The sequence below is a fragment of the Oenanthe melanoleuca genome, chromosome 20, assembly GCF_029582105.1.
Source record: "Oenanthe melanoleuca isolate GR-GAL-2019-014 chromosome 20, OMel1.0, whole genome shotgun sequence".
NCBI classification, from domain to species: domain Eukaryota; kingdom Metazoa; phylum Chordata; class Aves; order Passeriformes; family Muscicapidae; genus Oenanthe; species Oenanthe melanoleuca.
This window is the reverse complement of record NC_079353.1, coordinates 6,743,353-6,770,294: the sequence shown is the minus strand read 5'-3', so window position 1 is coordinate 6,770,294 and position 26,942 is coordinate 6,743,353. Positions and strand designations below refer to the sequence as shown.

General features: G+C 48.4%; 3 protein-coding genes across 4 annotated transcripts; 2 read left to right on the top strand and 1 right to left on the bottom strand.

Annotated features, from left to right (window-relative positions):
* Positions 1–316: 316 nt before the first annotated feature.
* ARFRP1 (ADP ribosylation factor related protein 1) lies at positions 317–12,043 on the bottom strand. The gene is made up of 8 exons (XM_056507302.1): positions 11,939–12,043; positions 10,822–10,921; positions 10,340–10,427; positions 9,788–9,870; positions 9,092–9,173; positions 8,863–8,933; positions 2,690–2,790; positions 317–1,255 (listed from the first exon to the last, which is right to left on the bottom strand). Exons 2-8 carry the CDS (start codon positions 10,912–10,914, stop codon positions 1,168–1,170), a joined length of 606 nt encoding a protein of 201 aa, XP_056363277.1. The 5' UTR covers positions 10,915–10,921; positions 11,939–12,043; the 3' UTR covers positions 317–1,167.
* A 118-nt stretch (positions 12,044–12,161) lies between these two features.
* Positions 12,162–19,692, top strand: ZGPAT (zinc finger CCCH-type and G-patch domain containing). The gene is made up of 6 exons (XM_056507554.1): positions 12,162–13,244; positions 13,893–14,026; positions 14,767–14,925; positions 15,917–16,048; positions 16,757–17,168; positions 17,595–19,692. The coding sequence occupies exons 1-6, from the start codon at positions 12,601–12,603 to the stop codon at positions 17,731–17,733; spliced, it is 1,620 nt and encodes a 539-aa protein (XP_056363529.1). The 5' UTR covers positions 12,162–12,600; the 3' UTR covers positions 17,734–19,692.
* Positions 19,693–19,866: 174 nt separating this feature from the next.
* Positions 19,867–26,706, top strand: LIME1 (Lck interacting transmembrane adaptor 1). Of its 2 annotated transcripts, XM_056507553.1 has the most exons (8): positions 19,867–20,084; positions 22,091–22,338; positions 22,988–23,052; positions 23,991–24,142; positions 24,619–24,667; positions 24,756–24,843; positions 25,007–25,419; positions 25,641–26,706. In XM_056507553.1, exons 4-8 carry the CDS (start codon positions 24,027–24,029, stop codon positions 26,025–26,027), a joined length of 1,053 nt encoding a protein of 350 aa, XP_056363528.1. In that variant the 5' UTR covers positions 19,867–20,084; positions 22,091–22,338; positions 22,988–23,052; positions 23,991–24,026; the 3' UTR covers positions 26,028–26,706. The 2 variants fall into 2 exon arrangements, with proteins under 2 accessions (XP_056363528.1, XP_056363527.1); XM_056507552.1 differs by lacking the exon at positions 22,988–23,052.
* The last annotated feature ends 236 nt before the right edge of the window (positions 26,707–26,942 follow it).

The window sequence follows — 26,942 nt, the reverse complement described above, 5'->3', positions numbered from 1 at the left end:
CTCAAGTACAGCTGGAATAGTGGTCCCTTCATTATGTCAGCAAACAGCACAGAACGTTCACCAGTGCCAGAAGTAAATAAAACAGCAGAGAAGCAACAACACCCATTGCCAAACCATCATGAAATTCACGTAAAAACTCATTTTCAGGGAAATGATAGTGATATATCAGCAGATGTATCAGCTGAGTAGGCAGTGTAAGCACTGAGCACTGTTGTTTTTTGAGTGCTGCCTTTCTGTTTTTGCCTACATTAAAAGAAAAAACCAAGTAAGGGCTGACTACTGCTATTCCCAAATACCATTGTTTCAGCCAGGGAAGTTCAAATAAGTAGGAAGCTTTATTGCATACTGATTTCTCCCTGCCTAGAAGTTGTTTTCAGCTTAGAAAGATCACAGAGAGGGCCTTGATTTACTCCAGTTACAGAAGATCCCAATTATTCTTAGGATTAAAGAGAATGCACAGAGACTGGCAGTCAGAGCAAGGCAGTGCTTCTGGAATCTGTGTCCTGGTAGGAATATCCATTTCAACCAGCGCAGTTGGATTTCGTGAGGTCTTTTCCAGCCTTAATGATTCCATGATCCAGTGACCACTGTGCAGTTGCTGGTTTCCACATCTGCTTTTACCACAGGTCAAAGTTACCAATCAACACCCCGAGTGAAAATCAAGTTCTAATCAATGCTGTCTCTCCCCATTACACAAACAGCAGCATAACAGGGCCAGTAACACCCTGCAGGAACATGGGGCTGGAGCAGCAAGGATCTTTGCAGTTAGGAGGAACAGCCATCTCCCAGGCTGCTCCTCCCCTTCCACATTCACTACACATTTCCTTCAGGAGATCCTTCATGTCACCGGCCTCCAGCCTGTTAGACTAACAAATCAGGAATCACAAAGTAAGATAGTAGAAAATTAAGTCCTTTGCATCGGCAACAATGTGTAGGTTGCTACATAGGATGCTCTGAGGCCAACGACAATACTTAATGTAAGAGATTCCCACCCCCCACCCAGTTGGAATCCTTGGCTCAAGTATTTTTTAGACACAGAAAGAGAATATTTGTCTCCAAACTTAGGAAAGAATCAGGTGTAATAGGAATCCAGTGGATCACCTTCTTTAAAGGGAACACAGAAGTGTGTGGGAAGAGACTGTCCATGGCTTGGCTGGCTGGGAGCTCCTACGTGATGTCCTTCTTCCTTGGGGGGCGGTGGATGTTCCTCACCACGCACTTCACCATCCATTCAATTCCTTCATTCACCCCTTTGCTGAGGAGATAAGACAAGCAGACCAGGTTTTAAAATAAACCAACAACAAGAAGCAACCAAGAGCAGAAGCATGGATCATACAGGCCCTAACTGAACCCTTACATGAGAAAGGGAAGGGCTCTACTCACCCCACAGTTATTTGCTGGCATTTCTGCATTATTTCTCATGCAGGAAAACAACAGGGATCTGTTCTTTCAGCTCAGCAATATATACCTCCATCTTTTATTTTTCTGATGTCTGTGCAAGTATACACCCAACTTAGTCACCAACTCTGTGGAAATCTCGGGATGAACAAGCATAAAAACCACCTAACAGATGGTTTGAGGTTATTTTGCCACAAATTTCACACTAGGTGTATAAGATCTTGTAATCCTGGTTCCAGCTTTCTGTAACCATTTGTGCTGGGCTGCCAAGCAAGTCACCACCTTGCTGGTCTGCACAGCTCCTCAGTCATGATTTCTATGAGTTATTTATTCTTTTAGTGCAAGCTCAAACTGGAATTTTGAAAGGAAATTCCACATAGATCAAAACTAGAAATGTTCGTACCAAAAAAACCACAACTGAAAAGCTTGTTTTTCATAAGGTTATTATCTAACACTTCTCTTCCAGTCAGTGCTTGAATATTGTTCTTGTGTTCATTCACCTGCCTAATGGTATATGGTTTGTAGCAATGCAGACAACAGATTTTTTTCACAGCTCAAAAAGTTCTTGTTATCCTTTGCAGTAGCTTGTATGACAACACAGAAAAAATGTGAAAAAAAAAAAAAAAGTTCTAGATTCAGCCCAGGCAGTAAGTAGTTCAGCCAGGAGTGTTTCCACCACCTGGAACAAAACTTTTGACTTATGCCAAGGAACACTTTTCACTTAAAGAACTAAAGTACAAAGAACCAAACTCTTGCAAGACTTGATACGCAACAATGATGCTGAGACATCAAGAATCCAGTGGGCTGCTCAAAGGTTATGGCATGCAGCTGTGTAAGCCCAAATTAGGGCCTGTCTTAGTTATCAAATTTTAAACCACAGGCATCCCCATGTAAGAGGACTCCCGGAGACTGTGATATCATCCCCATCACATCATTCTCTGGCAGAGGCATCAACAGCTGCATTTTCAACAGATTTCTAACCTAAAAGCCAGGAGCTACATCAAGCCAACATCAGCAAGGATTATTGTGTAAGGAGAAGGGATGACACAGGAACAACAAATATGCCTCCAAGTCCTGCTGCTCTCAGCCAGCAGTATATTTCCATTGTGTTTTACAGGCACGAGTTACAGATGAAGTTACTGAGCTGGTGCAAGTCCAAGGTTCCCAAACAATCTGTTGGTAGGAAGCACAGCTCCCTTTCAAGCCTTAATAACTCCTGTAGTGATGCTCTGTGTGTGACACCCCACAGCTGATCTCAACCAATTCTCAGTCCACCCCTTCTCATACTCACCCAGTGAGGGCTGAGCAGGCTTGTGTCAGGCAGTCTCTCTTCCCAATTTTGTTAATGCAGTCACTAAATGCTGTCTTGATATCAGGTATTGACAGACAAGTCTGCAAAGAAAACCAAAACAGAGCTTGTTTGTGCTACAAGACATGGTGACCTTCTTCCACAATGAATCCTACCTGCTTCAGTCAGGATGGCAACACTGTGAGGTTAAACCCACTCACACACCAACACAGCAAATTCACCTCTTCGTATTCCAAAGAAAAGAACACATTCTTTTTTCACCAAAGAGAATGCTGTTTGCTGACAGTACACACACAGTGCCTCACCTCCCTGATCCTTAATCTGTACAGTTCTAAGCAAATAATCCTGAAAGTGAGCACAACCTGCACCCTCTAAGGATATCCCTTCCAAGCTGCTCAACAGCTTTTATTTACCAGGACACTACAAGAGCTTTAATATTTACAAAGCCTTTTGAAACACTGTCCCTGCAATAAGCCCAGCTGACTCTTTGCCAGCATCTTGGGCACTCTCACAAAACAGGCTGTGATTTTTCCTCAGTTCTCAGCACATTCCTTGGCACTACAGCCATGCCCCACCAGCACTTGTCTGCTTGCAGAGAAAACACTGGCAGCACTGAATGCAGCATGTTTTCTGATGCCTGATGCCCCTGTGCCCCCAACAGGTCCTGAAAGTCTGTGAGGCTGCCAGGAAGCTGCTGGGAACAACACCACAAATCATAACCCCCCCAGTAAATCAGTGGATCAATTTCCTCACATAAATCATGGTGTCATGAAAAAAATCTTAAAGCTACAACAAAAGCAAACCTGCCCAACTAAAGTCTGGACTTGCACTTCCCTGAGCACTCAGGGCTCAATTTTTCCTCAGAAGCCTTGGACAAACCATTTAAGCACTTCAGCTGGCCATGAGCCCACCTTTCCTCCTCTCTGCAAGGACATTCTGTACCTTCAACAAGTCTCAAATATGTGTTTTAAACCTTCAGTCAGGCACACATATGTGTTTTGGACAAATATTTACACAAATGCCAAACTGGGCCGTTGTGAGTCCTGAGAACTGGCCAAGAGGACGTAAACTGTGAGAGAACAAAAATATGAAAACTAATGTTACCAGCCATCCATTTGCAAAACACTGATTCTGGAGAAATTAAATACAGGAAAGTAGATTTCATTGCTTATATGTAGGAAGTGATCTTAAGAAATGGCTTGCAGGGAGTTTTAACAACAGACAATTCACCCACTGCCCTTGACTCCATTAACTGTGCAACTTCTGATGACTGTACTTTCTTAGGACCTCAGCTGCATTTTAAACTTGCCCCTTCAATCAATGACGTGGAAACTGTATCCAAAAACGTTAATGACAATCATTCCATAGAAGCCTCAACAATTCAGGTCAGGATTTTTGACAAATGAAAAATGTGCAGTTCATACAGATGAGCTGTCAGCCACAGCATAAACAGTTAATTAAAAAAACCAACAACAATTACTAACTTTAGAGGGTGCCAGACTGGATTTGGGAGCTGGAATTCAAACTAGTAGGACTGGAAGATGGGCAAGAGATTACAACCAACCAGCCAACCATTCTCTATAGGTTTGTAAAAGCTGCTCCCTTAGCCTGGTATGCTGTCCATTGCCCAGTAAGAAAGGTAGGTCCAAATGCTTGCCAGTTTAGCCCAAAGCTCTGGACAAGCCAATTACCCAACAAGTGGGAAAGAGAAGGAGCTGCATGTCAGTAATTTGAGCTATTTTTCACATCTTTGGTTTTTTCAGTCAATGATATCTGGCAGCAGGAAGGCAAAATCTCAAGGCAGCTGAAACTGAGCAAATGTTTCTTGAAATATACTTTAAGCTTCTCAGGGTTCAATATTGTATAATGATACACTTTTGAGTATATCCTTTTCTTCTTAAGTCTACCCTTTCCTTCTCCTTTTCTGAGTGATAATACATTTTAAAATATTTTAAAATAAATCAGATAAAGTGTTCAAGACACGAAGTAACAACAAAGAGCACAGTCATGCTGTCCTTGATTCCTCAACTTCTATTTGCATAGCTAGCAAAGCAATCAGGCAATGAACTTCTCAACACCACCAGCAGCCCAGGACACCTGCACATACCCAGCAGCGCAGAGAACCCACATCCTCCACCTTGCCCATCCTTGAAGCCTTTAAGAGTCCACTTTTCCCAGTGCAGCTGACAATTACAGCCCTTTTTATCTCCCAGTATAAAGCATTGTTATAACTCCCCTTTCCCACCTTCTGGTAGAGCTGTGGCCTGCCTCACCTTCCACAGAGCTGCCCAGCCATGGCTTTCCATGGAAATCTGCATCAGAAAGAGTTTTTGCTTCTAAGGAGACTGTCCCTGCCTCACCAATCCTGTTTTGAGGAACATCATTTGCCCTTTGGGATGAAGTAGAGCAGCACAGCAGAGGGGCAACACCAAACTATCAATGCCTTATTTTAGTGTTCCAGGGAAAGCCATCAACTGGAATCTCATGTGACAGCAGGGGATGAGGCAGATTATCCATCACTTCAGCAAGGGGCATCTGAGCTTCTCATGCTCAAGAAAAATGTCAGCTGTGGCTTTCAAGTTCCCCTTCTCCCCAACTACATTACAAAATATTTGTTTACAGATGTGTTTTGTTTCTCAGCTGCAAACCCGTAATCCAAGGGCAAAGAGGGGAATCTGGATCTGTGATCACATCAACAGTGCTCCATTACAGCAACACAATCCACAGTGACCTTTCAGGAATGACGGTATCTCTCAGCCAGTTCACAGGAACCTCACACACAACACATGACGAACCAGATTTCCATCTCAGCTTCCCCAAAATAACACACTGTAAAACATCTTTTGATGAAGGCTTCTCCAGGCATAATCTAGCCAGGACTGAAGCAAATTCTTCCTATGAAAGGTTCAGAATAGCATTACCCAAAGTAAGACTCTGCAATGGCACACCTAAAAATCTATCAAGCAGCAAGGCAAGTTTTAGCCAAAAAAAGGTTGCATTGTAGAGCCTTTGCCCATTTCCCAAATCCACTGGAGCAAAGACAATGCTGCTGCCTGGTCTCCTGTCAGGATAAAACTGGAAGCATGGATAAGACCTCAAGTACAGGCTCTTCAGTCATCTCAAGAGTAATCAACCATCAGAATGGAACTAAAAGAGAAACAACATCAAGGTGGATTGCCTAAATGAAACTACTTCACAAAAAGTCTGACTCACCTGACCTATGCTGTGTGCTACCCTTTTTACAAGTTTGTTTTGAATCAGAATTTAAGCTTTTTTAAATTTGAAAGCATAGTATAGCCTCAATTTAAACCATCATTTGAATTAAAAGTAATTTTACAGGGAAGTTGTGGTAGGTCTTCAGTTGGAAACTAGAATGGCTTTCATGCAGGAGGACTGTTTTCTTACAACTGTGTGGAAATGAGTATTCTGCTACTCACCATGACTCCTCACATTTTCCAAAGGCACAAGGAGGCTTTTCAACATTCTGGAGATTTCAAATTAAATTTCCAACATTTATCTTCAGATGAGGATGGCAAAACTTCCTCCCTATGGGTCATCATACAGCACCCAGTAATTTTCAGATTGTTAAATTTCAGATGCTGTTTCTGATAGGTCATGTTTTTCCAGTATTTCAAACAGTGTTGCATAATGAGCCATTCTAGCCCCAAATTGTAACAGTAAATTGTAAACCTTAGAAATATATACCTTGCATAAACTTTTCAACAGCTGCATTCACATCAGAACAGCAAATATCAATTATTTTGCTGTTTTTTCTGCAATAAGCCATATTTTCAAAAATGGCATTCTGAGTTGAAAGGAAGTTCACAGGAATTAGTAGATATTAGATATTTTATTTCTCCTACAAAGCAATAGTTCCTTTAAAAATCCCAACAAATTCCTTCCTCCAACACATATTTGACTCAGTTCTTAAATTATTTATGAAATAACCGAGCTTTGGAGCTCCTGCTGAACACAGAGCATTCTTCTGATACCATAAAATATCACATTCAGTACTGTGAGAATTAGAATTGGTGTTTTGCAGTCAATGACCATATTTAATCCCCTGGAATGACCAAACACCACTTATGCTTGGCAGTGCTGAGAGGACACAATGTACCCTTGGGCTCACAGCAGAATTCTTAACACTTTATGCAATTTCAGGTGGCATCAGCACTTTTGTTATCTTAATAACAGAATGTAAACTTAAAAGAAAAAACAACTATGTCAGATGTACTATTTCTGATGTATTTGATCACAAGCTTTCTGCTGGCTTCTACAGACATCATCATCAAGAATTACCCTTCATGTCAAAATACCAGCAAGGTTAAGATACCACTTATCCTTTTAAGGTTAAGATACCACTTAACCCTTATCATGGTTCAGGACAGAGGGATGCTGGTGAGAATTTCCTACTACAGTTTTATGTCTGGAGATCCAGAGCAGAAGAATCTCTATCAATGCTAATTATAATTTTTATTCCAGAGGTCTTCCATTCTGCTAAATCAGAGGAAAAGAAACAGGCTACTGAATTTTCTCAACCTTGTTTAAGTGAGCCTCAGTAATTACTGAAAAATAAGCCATAATCCCCTTAGTAATTTGTTAATAGCATTGATATCTCTCTGCTGGGTCCATCCAAGATCATTCTGTAGGAGTGGACCTCTGAATATCCAGTATAGGTATTTCTTACAAACATGTAAGCCTCCAGTGGGTTTAGCTTTGCTAATCTCTTGTTGTAGCCCTACAACTGCATGAAGGCACTAAGTCTGTGGGTTGGTTTTGGACACTCCAGAGGGGGCAAGAAGTCAGATTTTCTTTTGAAAGCCTGTTCCAAATACCTCTTTCAGTAATTTGAAGAAATCCACTTGTTCAATTGCTTGTCTTTAGTCTGGCTAGAGTGTTAGAAGAGCCAGTGTCTGCAGCCTGTAACAAAATATGTATATAGAACCAAAAGAGAAACTGGAACAATTTTCCAGGTCACTGCTTGGAGCTTACCCTCAACAGGTCAAGGCAAGAGTGCAGGCTGCTCCCTGCAGAAAAACTGTGGGGTTGCACAGAAGCATGAGAGTCAATATGCTGGTTTCCAGAGAAAAAAGACAGATCATTCCCCTACATTCCAGAGACCACAGCAAAGTCAGGACTATAAATCAGGAGTTCAGTCTTGATCTCATGCTTCTACACGGAATTACGTTTCTCTTATTTCTAAGACCAGATAATCTAGCTAAATTAGATCATCCAAAAACCAATCCGTGTTGTACTCATGAAGTGCATCCTCCTTTAAAGCCAAGTGATTTCTACAGAAGTCTCATGTGTTTCCATATGTGCAATTGCTTGGACAAGTGTAAAGTCCAGAGGAAGAACCTGAGAAGCGTTTGCATGCTTTGGAACAGAGACTGATCCCAGCTGCCAGGCCTGGTGCTCCAAACCCTACTGGAAGCCTCTGGCTCCATCTAGAGACGAGTCACTGGAGCTGCAGTCCTGGAATTCCAGGTACAATTTCCAGGAGGAAACCACCACCTTGGGCAATTTCTTCTCTTTTTTCCATGCTGGGGGAGGTAAGGATGGCCCGGGATGTGTCACTAAACACTGCCCCACCCATGAGCTGTCAAACCCAAACCAAGAGCTTTACAGTTCTGAATATGTTGGAAAGAATTCAAATTACATTATCAGAAAAGAACATTCCTTGCCATTCACTGCTGTCACTGATGGAATGCTCTACAACTAACAAGTGTTTTATAGAACAGATCTTATCCAATTATGGGGAAAGGATGACTTGCCTCACATACATCTGTTGTGCTATTCCTGGGTTTTAAAAGAGCAGCATAAACAAAGCGCACTAAACATTTTTTTCTGAATAAACAGGAAAAAACTGTATCAATATAGCCAGTCACAGTACAAGAAAGACCCACCATAGCTATGTAGTTTGTTCTGTTTACATAAAGAGTTCAAAACTACGTGCCTGTAGGAAGCTCTCTCATGGCACTGAAAAAGGGCTGGAGGAGAAAGGAAAAAAATACAACTAAATTCAAACCAATTATTTCCAGTGGTGGGAAAGTACCATAGGATTAGTTCAGGACTGTGGAACAAATTTAACATGAATGCAGAGTTCACCTTTCCAAGGCTTATTTGCTCATTTATGTAAATCCTCCATATTTTACCTCTACATCCTGCTTGTTGGCCAACACCAGAATGGGAACCCCTTCCAGAGCTTCACTGGTAATCATCTTCTCTACAAAGGACAGAAACAAAAGCACATTTAGCCAGTTCTGGAAGTTGTACAAATGCCTGGCATGGATTATCTGGACAGAGAGATGAAGCCAGAAGCTCATTCTTGCATTTCAGTTTCATTTGTTACAACCTTTCACGTCTTTCTCACACTGTACTTACCAAAAGCTCTTTTGGACTCAGAGAGCCTCTCCTCATCAGTGGAGTCAATAACATAGATCACCCCATGAGATTCAGCATAGTACTGGAAGGAGAACACAAATGTTGGTGTCAATCCACTAGGATCACCAGTTCTTCTTCCTGATTTTATTTTAATTTGGTACAGTTTTGGTACATGTGGAGGAGATCAACCAGTTAGAGGCTGCTGTACCCACAGTGTGCCTGGACAGAATGGAGGCACACAGCCTGTGCTGCCTGCTCTGTCTGCAGGCCTGACCAACAACACAACAGGTGGAAAAGCTCACTTGTGTCCCCCCAAAGCTTATCTCTATGGCACAACCCCACATCTGGATTAGTAACTGCTGTCTGTAACCAATAATGCAAATATTAAACACAGAAACAGGAGATTCTCTGAAAAAGTGTTAATGCTAAATACTGGGGTTATCAATAAGTCTGTGTGATTACAAAATTATCATAGTGGTTTAGTTCTAAAATAAATCATGGAATCACAGGATGGTTTGTGTTGGAAAGGGCCAACCATCTCATTCCAACCCCCTGCCAGAAGCAAGGACACCTCCCACTAGATCAGGCTGATCAGAGCTCCATCCACCCTGGCTCTGAACACTTCCAGGGACAGAGCAGCCACAGCTCCTCTGGGCAAGCTGTATAAATCAAATAAAACAAAGCCACATCTCTAACCTTGTCCCAAAGTGACTGCAGCTCCTCCTGCCCGCCAAGGTCCCAGAACATCAGCCGAGTTTTGCCAACATCAATAGTTCCAACTACAAGGAAGGAAGGAAGGGCAATCCAATGAAAAGTACAGGTGCTGTAAAGCACAGACACCTGCACATCCTACTCAGAAATCTGGGCTGGGAGAGGCTTGTAGGGGAACAAATCACAGGCAGTGGCTACTTGCAATAACAGAGCAAAACCTGCACAGAGTGATCACAAATACAGAGCAGTATCAGTGCAAATAATTCCAGAACTGGGCCAAGGAATGAACTTCAGGGAAATATAGTGTCAGGATAGCACTGAAATAGGATACCTGGAGTTTTAATAGTTCAAGAGTTTCTCCTCCTAAGCTAAGAAAGTCTATTTCATTCTCTATAAAAAGACATGGGCAGTTGGGAGATACAATCTCTACATCCAGGAACTATTCTGTCCTTCTAAATTCTTAAGTATTTCAAACAAAAAACAGCTGTTGTCTGACTGTGCAAGAAAGCTGAAAAAATTCCACATGGATTTACTTACTGTTTAAGCCTACAGTGGTTGTGATTTTGGACAAACTCATCCCTTTGTAGTTCTTGTTAAATCGAGTTTTAGTTTGTTCAAGGAAGGTCTGAAAAAGAATAAGACAAACTATTTACTGTCAAACATTTTACTGGACAAACATTGGCTGGATTAATCCTACCCCAAACCTGCCTTTTCATTTCTGCACAATCCTTCTCAAGCAGATGCTTCCCTGCCTAATTTTGGACAAACCACTCTTCTTGCTCCCTATTTTAGCAAGGAAAGAAGGGATCATAGGTGATTATGGGATTAGCAAAGCCTCAGCCACATCACTGAAAGCTTGTACTAAATTTAAGTACGGAAGGAAAGTTGATTGTTTGGTGTGACATCACTAAAGTAACTCAGGACACAGCCAAAGAAAGATTGACCCTTGTTGGAAGATTTATCCCTGGAGGATTTTTAGGACTGTGTGTGCCCTCCACAGGGTGATGAACAGCACTTACAGTTTTACCAGCATTGTCCAAACCCAGGATCAGGACACAGTACTCATCCCTCTGGAACATGTATTTATAGAGCCCTGACAGCAGCGTGTACATCCTGCTCCTGCAACAAATGCCAGGAAATCAATTAACAAACAGGTCATCCCCAAAAGTCTCTCATGCCACAAGGCAAGTGTTTCCCAACACCAGAAAAATATATGATGTTACTCCTTTATCAGTAACTCTCATATTTAGGCAATCCCAGGAAAAAACACAGATCTAAGAGAGATCATGAAAACAGCTCCAGATCAAATTTGGGGTTTAAAGGGAAATTGAGGAAGGACTTGAACACCTCCTGCAGTAAATGTAAGACCCACAGAAAATGAACTTCATACAAATACAAAGAACAGGTATTTTGAGCAAGAATCTACAGAAGCTCACGCCTGTTTTTTGCAGTGCTGGATTTTCACACACAAGGCAGAGCTGCTTTGCTGGGATGCAGGAAGCACTGGCACCAAGTGCTGCAGCTGACTCACGTGCCATTGCAACAACCCTTCTATTCGAACACAGATAAAGGGAACCTCAAGGCAGAGCCTTCGAGAGACAGCTGCCTCTGAGCAAGTGCGTGGTTAAATAACCGCTTTGAAGTCAAACACCATTACCTAAAGGGAAATAAAAGTATTCCAAAGCAGGAATCGGGAGTTTCACGGTAAGGGAGGACAGGGCACCTAAAGGCTTCAATCCCACAGGTAGGGGGTCACCCTTCGCCTCCAGCTGTGCGAGAGCGGGGGGCTCCTGCCCCACCGCCTGGGGGGAACTCCGGCCCGCTGCCCTCTCGGTACAGCGACTGACCCCGGGCACGCCCGACCGCCGGCCTGCTCCTCCCTAACCCGGGAGATCCTCCCGGACCAGGGACATGCCTCCAGATCCAGAAAATCCGGGAAATCCGGCCCTTTCCTTCCCTGCCACAGCCAGTGACGGCTGAAGGGAAACACCGGCCCTACCGCCATTTCCCCCTCATGGCCCAGCGACATGTCCCGGGCCAGTGACAGGTTCCGGGCCAGCGACAGGACCCGGCCCAAGCTCCCGAGAGCGGCGGGCGAGGAAAAGAGCCCCGAGCCCGAGGCCTGCGGCCCCTCACCTGGTCCTGGTGCCGGTGTCAGCGTTAGAGCCAGAGCCGTCCCTCACGACTCCCCAGCGCCACCGTCCGCCGCCATTCCGCGCCCGGGACTCTGGGAAGTGTAGTCCTGTTGCCGCTGCGATGGCGGTGCAGAGGGGACCTGTGGACTACATCTCCCAGAATGCCTAGCTCCGCCGGCCTCTCGGGGACCCCGAGTGCCTGAGCGAGTGACGCGTTGGCGAGCGCAGCCGGAAGTGGGGGTGCTGCGGCCGGAAGTGGGTGTGTCATGGCGGGTGTGATGGAGGCGGCTCGCAGGGGCCGAGGAAGCTGAGGGCGCGGAAGGGCCGCTGAGGTGGCACTGGCGGCTCAGGGAGGTGATGCAGCCCTGGGGCTGACGGAGCGCCCAGGCTGCGGCAGGAGCGGCGCCGTGCGCTAGCCCTGTGGGCGAGAGTGGACTCCGTGGCGGGGGAGGGCAGGGCCAGGCCCGGCCTCTTCTCGGACTCTCTTGCCGCCTGTTTCCAGCAGGAATGTCGCCCTGGTGATTTCCGAAGGAAAGAGCGGGACGGCGGGTACATGTCGCTGCTGCGGGCGAGGACTTGTTATCCAAAATGCTTGAGTAAACTCTGAATGTGTTTGGAGTTCGTGGATAAGACGCGGGCAAAAGCGCCTTTCTCGTGCTGAGAATGGATGAAGAGAGTCTGGAAGCGGCGATCCAGACCTACAACGCACAGCTGGAGCAGGTGGAGCTGGCGCTGGGGGCGGGCCAGGACCCATCGCAGCAGTCAGACCTGATCCAGCTGCAGGAGGATTTGAAGCAGCTCATAGAACTGACCGAGTCGAGCCTGGTGGCTGTGAAAAAGAGCAAACTTCTGGCCACTTTGGACACAGATGCCTCCTCCTCCTCCCCAGCAGGTCTCCCAGGGCAGGATTCCCACCTGGAGAGCTCTGCCCAAGATGAGGAATATGCTGCTTTTAAGGAAGCCATTGCTGGGCTTGGAACAGATGAGCAGCCTCCAGCTGATGACAACAAGATCTTCTCGGAGAGAGGGGGAGAAACTGGGGATAAAACCAAATCAAAGTGCAGTGAAGACGAGGAGGAGTGTGAGAGAGAGGAGGAGGAGGAGGAGTTGAGTGGGATGAAGGTTAAAGCCCCCTATTACAGCTCCTGGGGGACGCTGGAGTACCACAATGCCATGATTGTGGGGACAGAGGAGCTGGAGGATGGCAGTGCAGGGGTCAGGGTGCTCTATCTGTACCCCACCCACAAGTCCCTGAAACCGTGCCCGTTCTTCCTGGATGACAAGTGCAGATTTCAGGAGAACTGTCGGTAAAGAGAGAGGGGTGGGAGGGGCCTTGTTGTTCAGAGGGATAAACCTCCTCCTAAACTGCTCTGTGTGCCTTTCTCACCCAAAGAAATTGTGCCTTAATGTTTTTAAAATGCACTCTGGTGAGCAGTGGCAACAGTTTGCTTGTTTTCTCTAGCTAATGCACTGATGAAGTGGAAAATCCTGTGGGAAAGTTGCAGAGATGTTACATGACTGAGTGGATAAATTAACAACTGATGAAGTATTTAAAAATAAAACACCCAAGTCTGTGGATAATGCACACATTCCATTTGTACAGGGAGGTTGTATAGGCTCTGTTTTTGGGGATCTTCATCACGATCAATCTCAGTGATCTGTGGAGGTGCTAGGCTGGAGCCCTGTCTGTCTCCTGTTTATGCCCAAAGCCATGAACTTTTTATTTGGACGTGTCACTGGCAAGGAAGTTTAATTCTACAGAATGGGATGCGTTGTTTGTCCCATGACATAAATAACCTGTTTAAGGTGACACAGTAACAACTTTATAATTGCAACAGCACGTGGTCAAACTCCCCTGATTATGGTGAAGGTTCCTCACCCTGACACTTGTATGCATTTCTTTTGAAGAAGGGAGGGATTTTCATCTGAAAACTCCTGTTCCTCCTTCCCTGCAGGTTTTCCCATGGTCAGGTGGTGTCTGTGGAGGAGCTCCAGCCATTCCAGGAGCCCGACCTGAGCAGTCTGGGGGTGGGCTCAGCCTGCCTGGCCAAGCACAGTGATGGGATCTGGTACACGGCCAAAATCACCGGTGAGGGGGGCAGGGGCTTTCCCGGGGCGCAGGGGGAAGGTGGAGGCTGAGGTTTACCTGGATCTAAAACTTGGCTGCTGTAGTCAATGGCAGAAAAACATCATATGACAATATATGACAGAAAAACTATGTGGCTGCTGCCCTGAGCTCAAAATCTTGACACAGCTGAGGAAACAGTCTGTTTTGTCAGGCTAGAGGAGAGAATTGACTGGGAAACAGGAGATATAAAGAGCAAGAATGTGGAAAGGAAATGACTACGAGGTCATTAACTGCTCCAGGGAAGAGGGAGGGACTGCAGGAATTTACATGTATAGTAGGTGAGAATTGCAATAATCTGGTCTTGTTTAAACAAAAACCAGAGGAGCTGGCCCTGCCCAGTAGCTGCTGATACAGGCTTCCCTCTGTCCTGGGAAGAGGGACAGTTTATTCCTTCTTTCCATCTTTCTTTTAACTGTTCTTAAGTCAGAAGGGAGCAAGTTTAACTTCTTTTTAATTCCATGTCTCAACAGCCCATCTTTCTTGATTTGTAAAGATAAATTTTTGAGTATCAACACAGGCATTGTGGCAATAGCTTTTCATTGCAGTGGGCACTTCTCCCAGACAGAAAAATCACAGATTAAACCCAGAATTTTTTGGAATTGTTCCTTGGGACTCCCTCCTGTCCTGTGTCGTTCTGCTGGAGCTGACTCTGGTTTAGCTCCCTGTGTGCTGGAGCTCCTGTCCTGCTGTTCCCTCTGTAGATGTGGACAGTGGCTACTACACGGTGAAATTTGACTCCCTGCTCCTCAAGGAGGCTGTGGTGGAAGGGGACAGTGTCATTCCCCCCCTGAGAAATGAAGAAGCTGCTGAATCTGGCGAGTCTGATGAGGACAGTGTGGATGATTCTGGTTATGCCAAAGGTAAGGGAGTGGGGAGAATTTGAGCAAAAGTGACTTGGGATTTTGTTCTGCTTTTCTCTAGGACTGGCTGACTGTCCTAGAGCACTCACTCTGTGTCTCACCTCTGATGAAAGCAGTTGATCTCTTTATGTGTTCCTGAAAGATTTGAGAACAGTAACTGGCTGTTATGCTATAACTGCAAACTAAAATCTTTGTTTTATGCAAATCTCTGGTGTAATGCAGGCTGGAGGTTTCCATGGGAACTTCTCACACGTGGAAGAAGAGGTGATATTTTAGAGTTCCAAGCTCTGAGCCTTTTTCTTACATGTCTGGCTGAGCTGAGTTAATTAATAAGTGAATCAGATTTTCTCATCCCTGGGAGCTGCATGACCCAGGAATGTGAGACCCAAGGAAATGGGAATATTGGATCCTTCTGGTGCCTTGATGAGGCAGCAGGAACAGCCATGCCCTGTTTTACTGCTGAAGGGTGACATAGAGAATGTCCAAGTGACTTCTTGAAAGTTGCACAGGCAGCACTGTCCCTCTGGTGGTGCCACAGCTGCATCACAGGGACAAAGTCATGTCCTAGAGCTCTTTACATTTAACCTGGCAGAGATTATTGGATCCTAGTAACAAGAAATTAATGCTGTGGCTTACAGGAGCTGGAGGCAAAGGATAAGTATTAGGTGCCACTGTGCTAAGTTCTACTCAGATGTGTACATTAGTCTATATTATCATCCTGGAAGGAAGGAAAAGAATCATAAAACTCCTGGGTGATTTTGCCTGGAACTGGGAAGTGATATATTAAATTAAATCAAGTGAAACATCACATTTCAGTTACTCCCTTTGCAGTGTTCATGGAAGGGAACAAGTCAATAGGAACTAAGGCTGGAGACAAAACCAAATGCTTTTATGGTTAGAGAAGTGAATTGTACTGTTCTGTTAGGGATGCCCCACACAGCAGCTTTATTCACAATTCCTGTTTCACTGATTCTCTTTTTCTGTACCACAGTGATAGATTCAGGGGTTCCAGAGAACGGGGAGTGGACCCCTGCCTGCAGCTCCTCTTTCGGTGGCTGGGAAGCCCATACTCGTGGCATTGGCTCCAAACTGCTTGTTCAGATGGGATATGAGTTTGGAAAAGGTAAGGGGAGAGGGTGGTCCTGGGGTTGTTAAGAAAAACCCAAGATTTTGGATGAAGCCAGAATTTTGCTGTGCTGAAGGGGCAGTTGGCTGAGGCTCAAGCAATGTGATAGAACCCAGCAGTGTTGGAGGGAAGAGGGATGAGTTATTTCATGGAAGTACAGGCATGTGGGGCACCAACCCCTGTATGATAGTGGCAAACAGTGGAGGCACTTGGAAGCAAGGTCAAGCTCATGATCAAAGCCGTGAGAACGTTGTGGAGTGTTCAAAGGCTGAAGGTGGAAGGGAGCTGATCTGCAAAGCTTCTGATGTCTGTGTTAATGCATCTCCTGGCCTGGACACAGACTTCAAAGCCTGCTGAACTCCCACCCAAATTGCATTGAGCCTTGGGGGCTCTGGGAGAGCCTCTGTGTCTCCAGTCCTCCCAGAGGAACCAAACCAGTTTTCAGTAGAACCTGGCTTGAGAAGCTGAGGATGTGAGAAACAGAAACCAGCCTGACAGATGGCCTCGGGCTTGGAATCACAAATCTGCTGCTGTGCAAGGCTCCTAACCTGGCCTTTGCTGGTCCCCTTGGTTTGGACAGAAGCTCTAACTTTTGGTACCTCAAAGGCTTCTTTGCTTGTTTTAAGTTTGTGACTGTCAATGTGAGTTTGTGGTGGGAGGTGCCTCGGAGAGAGGATGCTGTAATCACTCAGAATCTCTCCTCAGGCTTAGGGAAGAATGGCGAGGGCAGAGTGGAGCCAGTGCAGGCTGTGGTGCTTCCTCGAGGGAAGTCCCTGGACCAGTGTGCTGAGGTACTTCAGAAGAAGAAGCAGGGGAAGCTGGAGCCAGGCAAATCGAGGAAATGCCGAGCAAAGGGAAGCAGCTCTGGACAGGGGGGCGGCCGTAAGGCCCCTCGCAACGTGTTTGACTTCCTGAATGAGAAACTGCGCGGGAAGAGCGCTGGGGACAGGGCTGGGGGCATGGCTCTGCCCCAGAGGAACAGCAAAGAGATCTACCACGCCAGCAAGAGCACCAAGAAGGCCCTGAGTGTCAGCCTCTTCCAGACCACTGAGAAGATTGAGCAAACCCAGAGGGATATCAGGGGAATCCAGCAGGCCCTGGCGCGCAACATCGGGCGGTAGGAAAACGTTCTTTGGGATCAAGTGTGTGCTGCTTCTGGGGAGAGGTGGGCTTGACATGGCATGTGGGAGGAATCAGTGAAATGGATTTGGGTGGGACTTAAGGGCAACTGGAGGACAGAGTTCAGTGTGTGCTTCAGGCCAGCGTGGACACTGGCAGATGTGTCTGGGGTCCTTTGGCTGGAATTCAGGCTGTGGCAAAGAGAGGAGCTCTCTGAAGAAAGAGAGTCCTTCTCTTGCACCACTGCAGCATTGCTGTTGAGCATCCCAGGAGGACATTCTCTAGCCCAGATAGTGCTGAGCATCAGGTTATTCCTGGCTTTCAGCAGGTCCCTTGGGCTAATCCTACAGAAAGGACAAACCCTCCTGGGATGGAACAACCCTTTGATCTTACCATGCAGGATGACAGTGCTTTTTGCTTTCAGGCACAGCATTGCTACAGCTCAGCTGGAGGAGAAGCTGGCTGATGCTCACAAGCAGCTGGGGCAGCTGCAGGCCCAGGAAGCCAGGCTGCAGCGGGAGCAGAAGAAAGCAGACACCCACAAGAAGATGACTGAATTCTAGGTGCTGAGGAAAGTGTTGGGCTGCAGGAGTTGTCTTTCTGGTGCTCCTGGCTTCAGAGCCTCGATGAGCTCTCCTGCTCTGCTGGGCCTCAGGCTGCCCAGCCTAAAACTGGGCAAAAAAGCAGCAGTTTCTGGATGCCTCTGAGCTCTTCTGGGAGGGGGAGGAGTGCACATCCGTCCAGCCCTGAAAGTATTCAGTGAGCTGGGCCTTGGATGAGGCCCAGCTACAAGGAATACAGTTCTCTTGCACACTTCTTTCCTTAATTTTCCCTGCAGTAGCAGCCCCATCCAGAGTCTGTGGGTGCTCAGGTGATAAGACTGCTGACTACAAACCAGCTGAGGGGGCTTGGACAGCCCCACATCCTGCCATTAACTGTGGCTTCTGTCTGTGGCCACCTGCCAAGCACAGGTGCAGGCAGGGTCCCAAGCATGGCTGGGTGAAAACATCAAAGGTCAAGTGCTTTAGCTGCTCTCTGCCTTCTGGTTTTTACTGTGGAATTTATCTGAGAACTCAGTTTTTTGGGGGGAGCAGTTCTTTGTAGCCCCAATATAAGGAAGAGACAGAAAACTCTCAGCTTTTGGGAACCAGTGGCCTGGAGCTTCAGATTTCAGCAGTTTGACTGTAAGAGTATCTCAGGCCATGCTGTAGCCAAACTCACTGGTTTGGTATGGAAAGCTGCCTGGTTCCAGTAGAGTGCCATAGCTGGGGGAATGAGCTAGCAGCATAACAATTCCCAAACCTATCCAGGAACAGCTCCAGGGAGCCTTGTGATTTTTGCCACCAAGGTGGCTCACTGGGCACAGGTCCTTTTACTAAAAAACCTCAGGACCCAGATCCAGGTTGAGCTGGGCCCTGGATGAGCACAAAGAGCAGCATCTGTGTGAGCCCTGCAGTGGGAGAGCTTGGGGCTGGGCTGGGAGCAGGCCAGACAAGCCAAATGGCCTTCCCTTCAAGGTGGGAACTGTTTGGACAGGAAGGATATCCTATCCCCTTGGTTATATTCTGTGTTGGTGGTGGCCAGTCCTCACCTCAGAGGAGGTGCTGGTTTAATCATCTGATGGGATTCTGCATTGTAAAGGCATTTTTTTTTAAAAAAAAAAAAGGTTTGCAATTCATACCAGTATCTTAAGGACACCTTTTTTTTTAACTTAAGGAACCCATTTCCTTTTATTATGTGAGTCATTTTTCTAATGAAAAAGTCCCTTTAGTCCCCCCTTTTTTATCTCTCCCTAAGAAGAGATGAAAAAACAAGCTGTCAGCCTGGGCAGGGCTGTGTCTGCCTGTGGGTCAGGCTGCAAAATGAGCAAGAAAATCTGAGACTGAAGGAGATACGATCAGAGCTGTTCAGGTCGTGTGGGATTTCACATTGCTGCAGACACACCTCAGAAACACAGTGAGACAGCAAAACCAAACAGGATGAACATCTTCAGGAAACCTGTGGGAGTGAGTCTGTGCTGCTGAAGAGCACCTGGATCCTGCTGTGATCCTCGTGGATGTGGGAGGTGAAGAGCCTCGGGCACTTCAACATCCATCGGTTCCTATTGGAATTTGCTGTACTATCCTCACTGTTCTGAATTCGTGTTCTCCACACAACTCAAGGGTTTCACAATGGCCCTTCCCTCACAAATGACTGTTTGTTTCTCACACTTGAGTGCTGAATGGTGACAAGGATTAATGTGCCCAGCTTAGCATGGATGCTCACTGAAGTGGCCCATGACTGGAGAGCTGAGCTGGGCTGAAAAAATTTGGGGTTTTATTTTGTGCTCTGAGACTCTTTAACATCATCATCTCTTTAGGAACTGTTTGTATGAACCCTGAGTCTTTGCTAAATCCTATTTTTACCCTTCCTTGGGATCTGCACAGCCTGACTTGTTAAGACTCCTATTCCAGTGGCTGCCACCTCCCACCCAGCGCAGTTCACTTCCCTGATGAATAAAGTTGGTGTTTCTTTTTCCCCTCTCTCCTTGTAAGGTGTTGTTCATTTGCAAGGTAACGATGATTTGGGGCGCCCCATTCGTTCCTTATATTGCCCTGAGCTCCCGGAGGAGCCGGGCGGGGCAGAGGCTGCTGGGGTGTGCTGGGAGCCTGGGAGCTGCGAGCACACACCAAGCCCAGCCCGGGGTGAAGGCAGCACCTCTGGGGCCAGGAAGCTGCGGTGTGTGTGCTCTGTGTCTGCTCACAGCCGGCTGCAGGGAGCAGGAGAGCTCACATCGGCATCTTGGACATGTGCGGGAGATCCTGACTGGGACTTGCTGTGGGATCAAAACTGAAATTCTCCGGGCTGGCCGGCAAGGAAGAGAACATGGTTGGATCCCTGCACTCCACGCTCACCGGATTTTGAGTTCCTGCAAGTAAGTGGTGGTGACTTTCCTGCGTGGGAAACGGGGGATCTGCAGCTAAACTGGGGGGGAAAGATTTTAAACCCACCAGTGTACAGAGAAGTCACAACATTGTTAGAGATGCTCTTGGGGCTGGATAGACTGGACAGGCAGGATTCCTGCTCTGCTTTGGGAAACCTCAGCTAGGTTCAGCTTTGTGAGTTGGGCTCCAAGCTGTGTCATTCCATGCTTTGTGCTGTGCAGCTGGGTTTGAAAGGGAAGAAAAGGTGGTGGAGCTTGGCAGTGCGCTGGGATCTCAAGGCTGGAGTCTGGAGGCTGAGTGGGAAACAATTGCTTTTGGGATTAATTAGTTTAGTTCGGAGGTGTGTGGCATTGTGGAAATTTCCAGTTGTTTTGTGGGAAGGGGGACAGGAATATTGCTGGTGTGTGCAATGGAGAAGTGCTGACCTCCTGTCTCTGGGTGAGGAGGCTTGAGAATGTGGTCACTGAAATGCTGTCTGAAAACCTAAGATGATGTAAAAGTAGTGCATTTGTGGCAAAGGAAACCACTGTGGCAGGCAGGTGGTTCTTGAGAGGTCACATCTCCTTAATACATCCATCCTGTAGTTTGGAATCTGGCTTCCCAGCAGCACTGAGCTCTCTGCTGGTCTCCTGCTGTAGTTCAGCTCAGCAGAAAACCTCTTGAGCTGATTCTTGCTTTAGAAGAGCTTTTTTCTGCCCAAGTGAGTGGTCAGCAATGAGGGAAGGGCGAGAAGAAAGAAAAGTCACCTGAAATGGTGTCAGCATCAGGCAGAGCTCTGTGGTATGGGCTGACAGTCACTCCCCCAAAGGTTTTAAAGTTGTATTTTCTCAAAAGCCCCTCCAGCACGTGAGCAGTGATCAGAGCTGCAGCTGGAAGTCTGCATCCAAGCTTTCAGACATTTGGGTCTGGCATTTAGAAGTGTGGTTGGCACTTTCTAAATGAAAAGCCCCCAGAGGTGTTTGGCCATGAAATCTCATTACAGAGATGAGTAAAGTGGGTAAGATCTTATGCCTGTTTTTTTTAAATAGTCTTAAAATTCACTAATTGCACCCATGGTCCAGAGCAGATTCAGTGTTGTGACTGGCTGTAAACAGAGCTTTCACTTTTTGTAATTGAAAAGAAAAGATCCATCTACTTCTGCTTCTTGGGCCTTTTTTGAAGCACAACTCCCTGGGGTACCTGAGCAGAGTTTGCTGCAGCTGTGTGCACAGTTGCTGATGGAAATCAGCTCAAAATGTTTCTCTTGGTTTTGTGCAAATACGCTTTGAGTAGCTTCACAGACTTTTTTTCTTGCCACCCTGCTCTGAACACTGTGTGGTTTTATCTGGGGAGATGAATCAGAAGCCAGGCAGAATCATCATCAACAGCACTTGGTTTGGCAGTGAACTTAATCTTGCTTTCAGGAAGCCCAGATGAGGAACTTGCACCTTTTGTAGGACTCACAGAATACTCCCACATCCTGGAGTAGCAGCCCATCTGCCTTTCGGGTGCCTGTGCTGGGGTGTCACACACCGGGGAGCCATCCCTGCTCGGGGGCTGTGGGTGTCGTGGCACGTACTCAACGGCTGTGACCCGCCCTCGTCTTCAAAGCCGCCTCAGCTGGCACAGCCAGCGCCTTACAAAAGCTGTCTGCTGAGTCTCCTGCCCCGGGGGCAGCCCCAGGGCTGGGAGATCGATAACTTCATTGGCAGGAAATTCAGGTGTAGGTTTCAGAAGGTCTGGCTGAAACTTTGCCTTGCAAACCTGCTCAGTCCTACCTGAGCATCTTTAGTGAGGCGCTGGGTTCTGCTCACAAAGCTGTGATTTTGGGACACCCAAGGTGTTGCCCCAAGAAGTGGCTGCTGACCCTGAACATTGAGGAGCATGTACTGCATTGTTTCACTGCTCAGAAATCCCAGAGCAACCACTGACCTGCCCTACAGAAAGTAGACCAGAAGAATTTCTCTGCATTCATTTCTACTCAAGGAAGTCTCTCCTTTCAATCTTCAAAATTCAGGGATGGAAAATCCCCCTGCTGTGGGATAAGCTGCCCCGTGTGTGCCTGCCTCAGCATGCTGAAAGCTCCCACCTCGATTCCAGCATCACAAGAGCTCCTGACCATTGAACCTCGTTAGAACTTTGCTCAACTCCAGAGCCTGCTCAGCTCTGCCCTGGTCCTGCAGCCCATGATTCCATCACTTCAATGAGCTGAACGAGTCCAGCGAGGAGCTCCAGGCTCTGTCTAACACACCAGCCCTGTTGCAGGTAATCCAAATAATTAAAATATGCTCAGACAGAAAAGCTGTGTTGTCTAATTAAAACGTTGTTGGAAAGGGAACAGCCTCCCCTTCCCAGCTCTGATCTAAGCCAGTCTGTCCAGCCTGGTTAGTCCTTAAACCTCTCTGTCTCACTTTCTACCTTGAAATAATTGCTCTCCAGGGTTCATGCTTCAATCAGGGCAGTTTCTAAAGGCATGGGAAGTTCTTAGATAAAAGGATGCTCCCAGATAAAAGGGTGCTGCTAATGGGCAGAGACCTTCTGGTTATTGGGGTAAAAATGTGCCAAAGATGCTGCTGTGTGACCTGGGGTGCAGGGGAGAGAGAAGCTCCTGTGGGTCTGCAGTAGCTTCTGAGATTTGCACAAGACAGGGTGGCTTCTCACCAGAGCTCTTCTGGGCTTTGTCATCTGGATGAAGACATGCAGGAGGGTGAGTAAGAGGTGCTCAGCATGTCCCACCAGATCTCTGGGTTCCCATCTGTGCTGGTGGAAGCTGATCCTGCCCAGCTCTGCCCGGGGACCCTACTGCTGGTCCCTTCTGGATCTTGAAGCTGTGTTTTACTCCAGGAACTGCCTCCATCTCCTTTCAGAGCAGGCATTTCCTGGGTGCTGGTACCAGACCAGCCTTTTTTTGTAGGGCAGGGTGCACAGAGCTGAGCTGTGCAGAGCTGGGAGCCGCAGGCGCCGTCGACGCCGGTGAAGGTGAAGGGGTGTCAGCTTTGGCTTTGGGTTCTCTGTGGAGCAGGAATGGGGATGGTGGCATGGGAATGATGGAACAGGGGTCACCAAAAAGCCTCCTGGGGAAGGGGGGGATCCTGACAGGCTGGGGGGCATCCATGCTTTGTGTCAGGCTCCCCAGCACCCTCCTGCCCTGCACTGCTTGCTCTGGCTCTGCTGCAGCTTGCAGGGAATGATTTTTGCCTTGAGGAAAGCACAGGGGCAAGGGCTGAATTTGGGCAAGGCACAGCTTTAGGCAGAGGAAAGGGGTGGGAAATTTGGGTGTTTTCTGCTCTGGTGTCACAGCAGAGAGCAGCTGCAGACCTGGGGTTATGGTAGCACAGGTAATGTGGGGTCCGTGTGAATCCAACAGGAGGGTGTCCTGTTATGTTCTGCTGAGCCCAGGGCATGAGGAGGGAAAGGAGGGAGACACTGAAGCTCTCCCTGTTTCCGGGAAATTGAGTCATCCTGCCTGTTCTTACTGGCCTCCATTATGCTCAGGAGTGGTGTCACCCCCATCCCACAGCCTGGAGCAGTGTTCCAGTGTCCCCAGAAAGCACTTTGTTATTTTTAGGGTGTCTCCAGAGGGTTTTCAGGGCTCCTGAGCATCTCCTTTTCACGATTTCAGCGGCAACTTGTGAGCTTGAATCCCTCTGGTTTTTGTTGGATTGTTTTTTTCAAAAGGAACCAAAATCTGTAGTTTACCCTGATGTTGGCAGAGCACTCACTGCCAAGTGTCCACACTGAGCTGGGCACTGGAAATGTTATGGTGACTCTGGGGACAGCAATCACTGGCCAGAAAATGGGACACCCAGTGAAATCCCTTCTCAGGGATTGTGCTTCAGGGGTCACAGAGCACCATTTCATGCCATGGTGAGCCCAGCACTCCTGGCTGAGCTCCAACTCATGTTCTCTTTCCTCAGAGCTCACCCTGCAGTGGTGCTGGGAGCGGCTCCCCCATGGCTGCAGCCAGCGGCGAGGGGACAGCAGGGACACAGCTGCTGCCAGCTGGCACTGCCCTGGCCCTGCTCGGTGGCCTGGTCTACCTGGGCACCCTGTGTGCTGCCTGTAAACGGTACGTGCTGCCCACAGCTCCTCCACTTTCCCTCCTGGGGCTGGGATGGGGCTGGGGATCCCTCGGTGGCGTTCGGTGGCTGCACGTGGGGATAGTGTGCAGCCATCCTGAGCTGGGACCGTGGTGATCTGCTGCTCTGCTCACCCCAAGCCCTCACCTGCACCCCAGTGCAGCTCTGGCTTGATCCTGCATCCCGGTGTGCTGCAGTCCCTACACCCAAAAACCTCAGAGGAGCAGCCCAGAGAGGGCTGAGCTGTGAGCAGGTTGGGCAATGCCAGGGGTAATGCTGAGGGTGGTGCCAGTGGTGCCTGCACAGCTCAGTGGGGTGCAGGATGCAACTGTGATGTTCCCAGCCAGCACAGACCTGCTGTGGGTCTGGGGAAGGAGCAGGATGTGGATTTTGGGGACCTGGGACACCTGCTCCTCAGCCCTGGCTCTGCCATCTGCCTTGGGCTCAGCCCCACTTCTCCCTGCAGGAAGGGCAGGAAGAAGGTCGCTCCAGATGGGGTGAAGCTTGTGGATGAGGTAAGAGCACATCTTGGGGGCAGGATCAGCCCAGGGGGATGGTCTGGGCTCTCAGCCCAGCCTGAGGGTGTCTGTTCCCCCATGGCAGGCCCAGCTCTGCCAGACACAGCTGCGGTCACTCAGCAAGTCGGACACGAAGCTGCACGAGCTGTATCGGGTGAAGGTCAGGGATGATGGTGAGTGCCTGTGGAGCAGGGGGAGCCCAAGGGGCTGGTGGCAACTGCCTGCAGTCCCCATGCTGCCCAGAGAGTCGTGGACAGATGTGCTACAGTGTTGGCACTGTGCTGGCTCTGGGGTTGGTGCCGGTTTCATCCTCTCCTTTCCTCTTCTCTCCCACAGTGCAGCGTCCAGCCAGCCTGGATCTGCCCTGTCCCACGGCCCCTGGAGGCGAATCCCTGCACAGCTCTGGCCTCCTGCACCGTGAGCTGCCCCAGATCCCAGTCCCTGAGCCCCTGGCAGCCTCCCCAGCCCCTGACCAGACCTACTCCAACCTGCTCTTCACCCCACTGCGGAAACCAGCGCCAGACACTGTCTATGAGTGCCTGGCAGTGAGAGGGGAGGACGCCCCGGTGCCCCCCATGCCAAGTGGCACCCAGGTGTCCCCTCCACGGGCTGTGCATGGGGCAGCTGATTATGCCTGTGTCCATAAAGTGAAGAAAGCAGTGTCGGTGGGGGTGCAGGATGGGGCCGTGGCAGGACCCTCTGGAGTACAGCACTGCTGGGATGGTGCAGGCAATGCCCCTCAGGCCAAGGTATGACTCTGGGGGGCAGCAGGGATGGGGCACATGGGGAGTCATTTAATTCCCTGTCTCCCTGTAGTGCCCATTTGGAGCAGGGTGTAAGTTAGGATCCACTGCCAGGATCCTCCTGGGGGCTGTCAGAATATTGGGGGGGGTACAAAATCATGAGGATACGCTGCAGTGGGCAGGGATTGCCCCCAGACATCCACCCCCCAAAAAAATTCCTTTTGCAGCTGGAGGAAATGTACTCGACAGTGTGCAAAGCCACCAAGAAGAAATCCCAGGTCCCTACATCAACCCTGAGGGCTGTGAAGGAGGTGGGTTCTGAGTGGCCACCTCCCCACCAGCAGGAGGGAGCCCCAGGAGCCCCAGGCCCCCCTGACCCCTGTTATGAGTCCATCAATGACAGAGCATGGACTGCTCAGGGCCGTGGCCCCGACCCTGACTATGAGGCTGTGGACATTAACTGGAAGAAGGCGGCAAAACGGGACAAGCCAGAGAAGCCCTGTGTCCCTGAGAACCTGTACGAGAGTGTGGTGGACATTTGGGCAGGGGGGCCTGGGAAAGCCTCTGCCCGGACAGCAGCCAACGGGCTGGAGGTTTACATCACCAACCTATAGCCCCCCAGGGGCAGGGGCAGTGCCACAAGGGGATCCCACCTGGCTGGACACCGTGGGGTGCCAAAGGGACAGGTACCAGCAGCCCTGTGCCCACCAGAGTGGCTGTGTCCCAGCACTGACTCTCTGTAGATATTTTCTGTTACTTTTCTATGAGTGTCCTTGTCCCATCCCATCCCAGCTGGTGCCAGCAGGTTGATGGTGGGGTGTCCAAAGATGGGCAGTTTGGGGGTACTGTGTGGGACCCCAGTGAGATAGGCATCAAGATGGGAACAGGATGGGGACCAGGCAGGTTTTGGGGCTGGGGGGTGATGAGGCTGCAGGATCAGATCCTCAGCAGGATGAGGATTGAAGGTCTCTGTCCTCCTCACACTGCCTGGGCCCCCTCCAGCCCCCAGGAAGCCCTGAGAAGCTTTTCTCCCATCACAGAATGTCCCTTGTTATGGGGAGATGGGGTCAGCCCTTTGCCTTCATAGAATCATAGAACATCCTGAGTTGGAAAGGACCCCCAAGGGATCATTGAGTCCATCTCCTGACCCTGCACAGGACAATACAGAAATTTCACTGGTGTGGGCTGTTGGCTCTGCTCCATCCTCCATTCCCACCCTTTCAGACCCATGCATTCAGATGCATTCAGACCCAAACACCATTAAAAGGCTGAGAGAAAGTTTACACTCTTAAACTGAGTCAAAATCATTGGTTCTGTGGCTGTTGCTGCTGCTGCAACTGGTGCTGGGAGAGCAGCTTTGAGCACAATGTGACCGTGAGTGCACCCGCCCTGGATGAGTGGTTTGGCACCTCTGAAATAGGGATACACAGCCACCAAGAGCTGCTGTATGGGGTGATGTGTGCCAGAGCAGAGCCTTGCACAGGGCTGGGGGTGGAAGCCAGGCTGTGTTTTCCCAGCATTCTCTTCCT

What these genes read in the sequence shown, in the direction of transcription:
- ARFRP1 (XM_056507302.1), bottom strand. Translation starts at nt 10,914, where the DNA reads ATGTACACGCTGCTGTCAGGGCTCTATAAATACATGTTCCAGAGGGAT. An exon ending in AACCACTGTAGGCTTAAACA is followed by an intron (nt 9,871 to 10,339) that starts GTAAGTAAATCC and finishes CCTTCCTTGTAG; the next exon opens with TTGGAACTATTGATGTTGGC. An exon ending in GCCTGCTCAGCCCTCACTGG is followed by an intron (nt 1,256 to 2,689) that starts GTGAGTATGAGA and finishes TTATCTCCTCAG; the next exon opens with CAAAGGGGTGAATGAAGGAA.
- ZGPAT (XM_056507554.1), top strand. Translation starts at nt 12,601, where the DNA reads ATGGATGAAGAGAGTCTGGAAGCGGCGATCCAGACCTACAACGCACAG. An exon ending in AGATTTCAGGAGAACTGTCG is followed by an intron (nt 13,245 to 13,892) that starts GTAAAGAGAGAG and finishes CCTTCCCTGCAG; the next exon opens with GTTTTCCCATGGTCAGGTGG. An exon ending in CTGGCGCGCAACATCGGGCG is followed by an intron (nt 17,169 to 17,594) that starts GTAGGAAAACGT and finishes TTTTGCTTTCAG; the next exon opens with GCACAGCATTGCTACAGCTC.
- LIME1 (XM_056507552.1), top strand. Translation starts at nt 24,027, where the DNA reads ATGGCTGCAGCCAGCGGCGAGGGGACAGCAGGGACACAGCTGCTGCCA. An exon ending in GGGTGAAGCTTGTGGATGAG is followed by an intron (nt 24,668 to 24,755) that starts GTAAGAGCACAT and finishes CCCCCATGGCAG; the next exon opens with GCCCAGCTCTGCCAGACACA. An exon ending in GCAATGCCCCTCAGGCCAAG is followed by an intron (nt 25,420 to 25,640) that starts GTATGACTCTGG and finishes TTCCTTTTGCAG; the next exon opens with CTGGAGGAAATGTACTCGAC.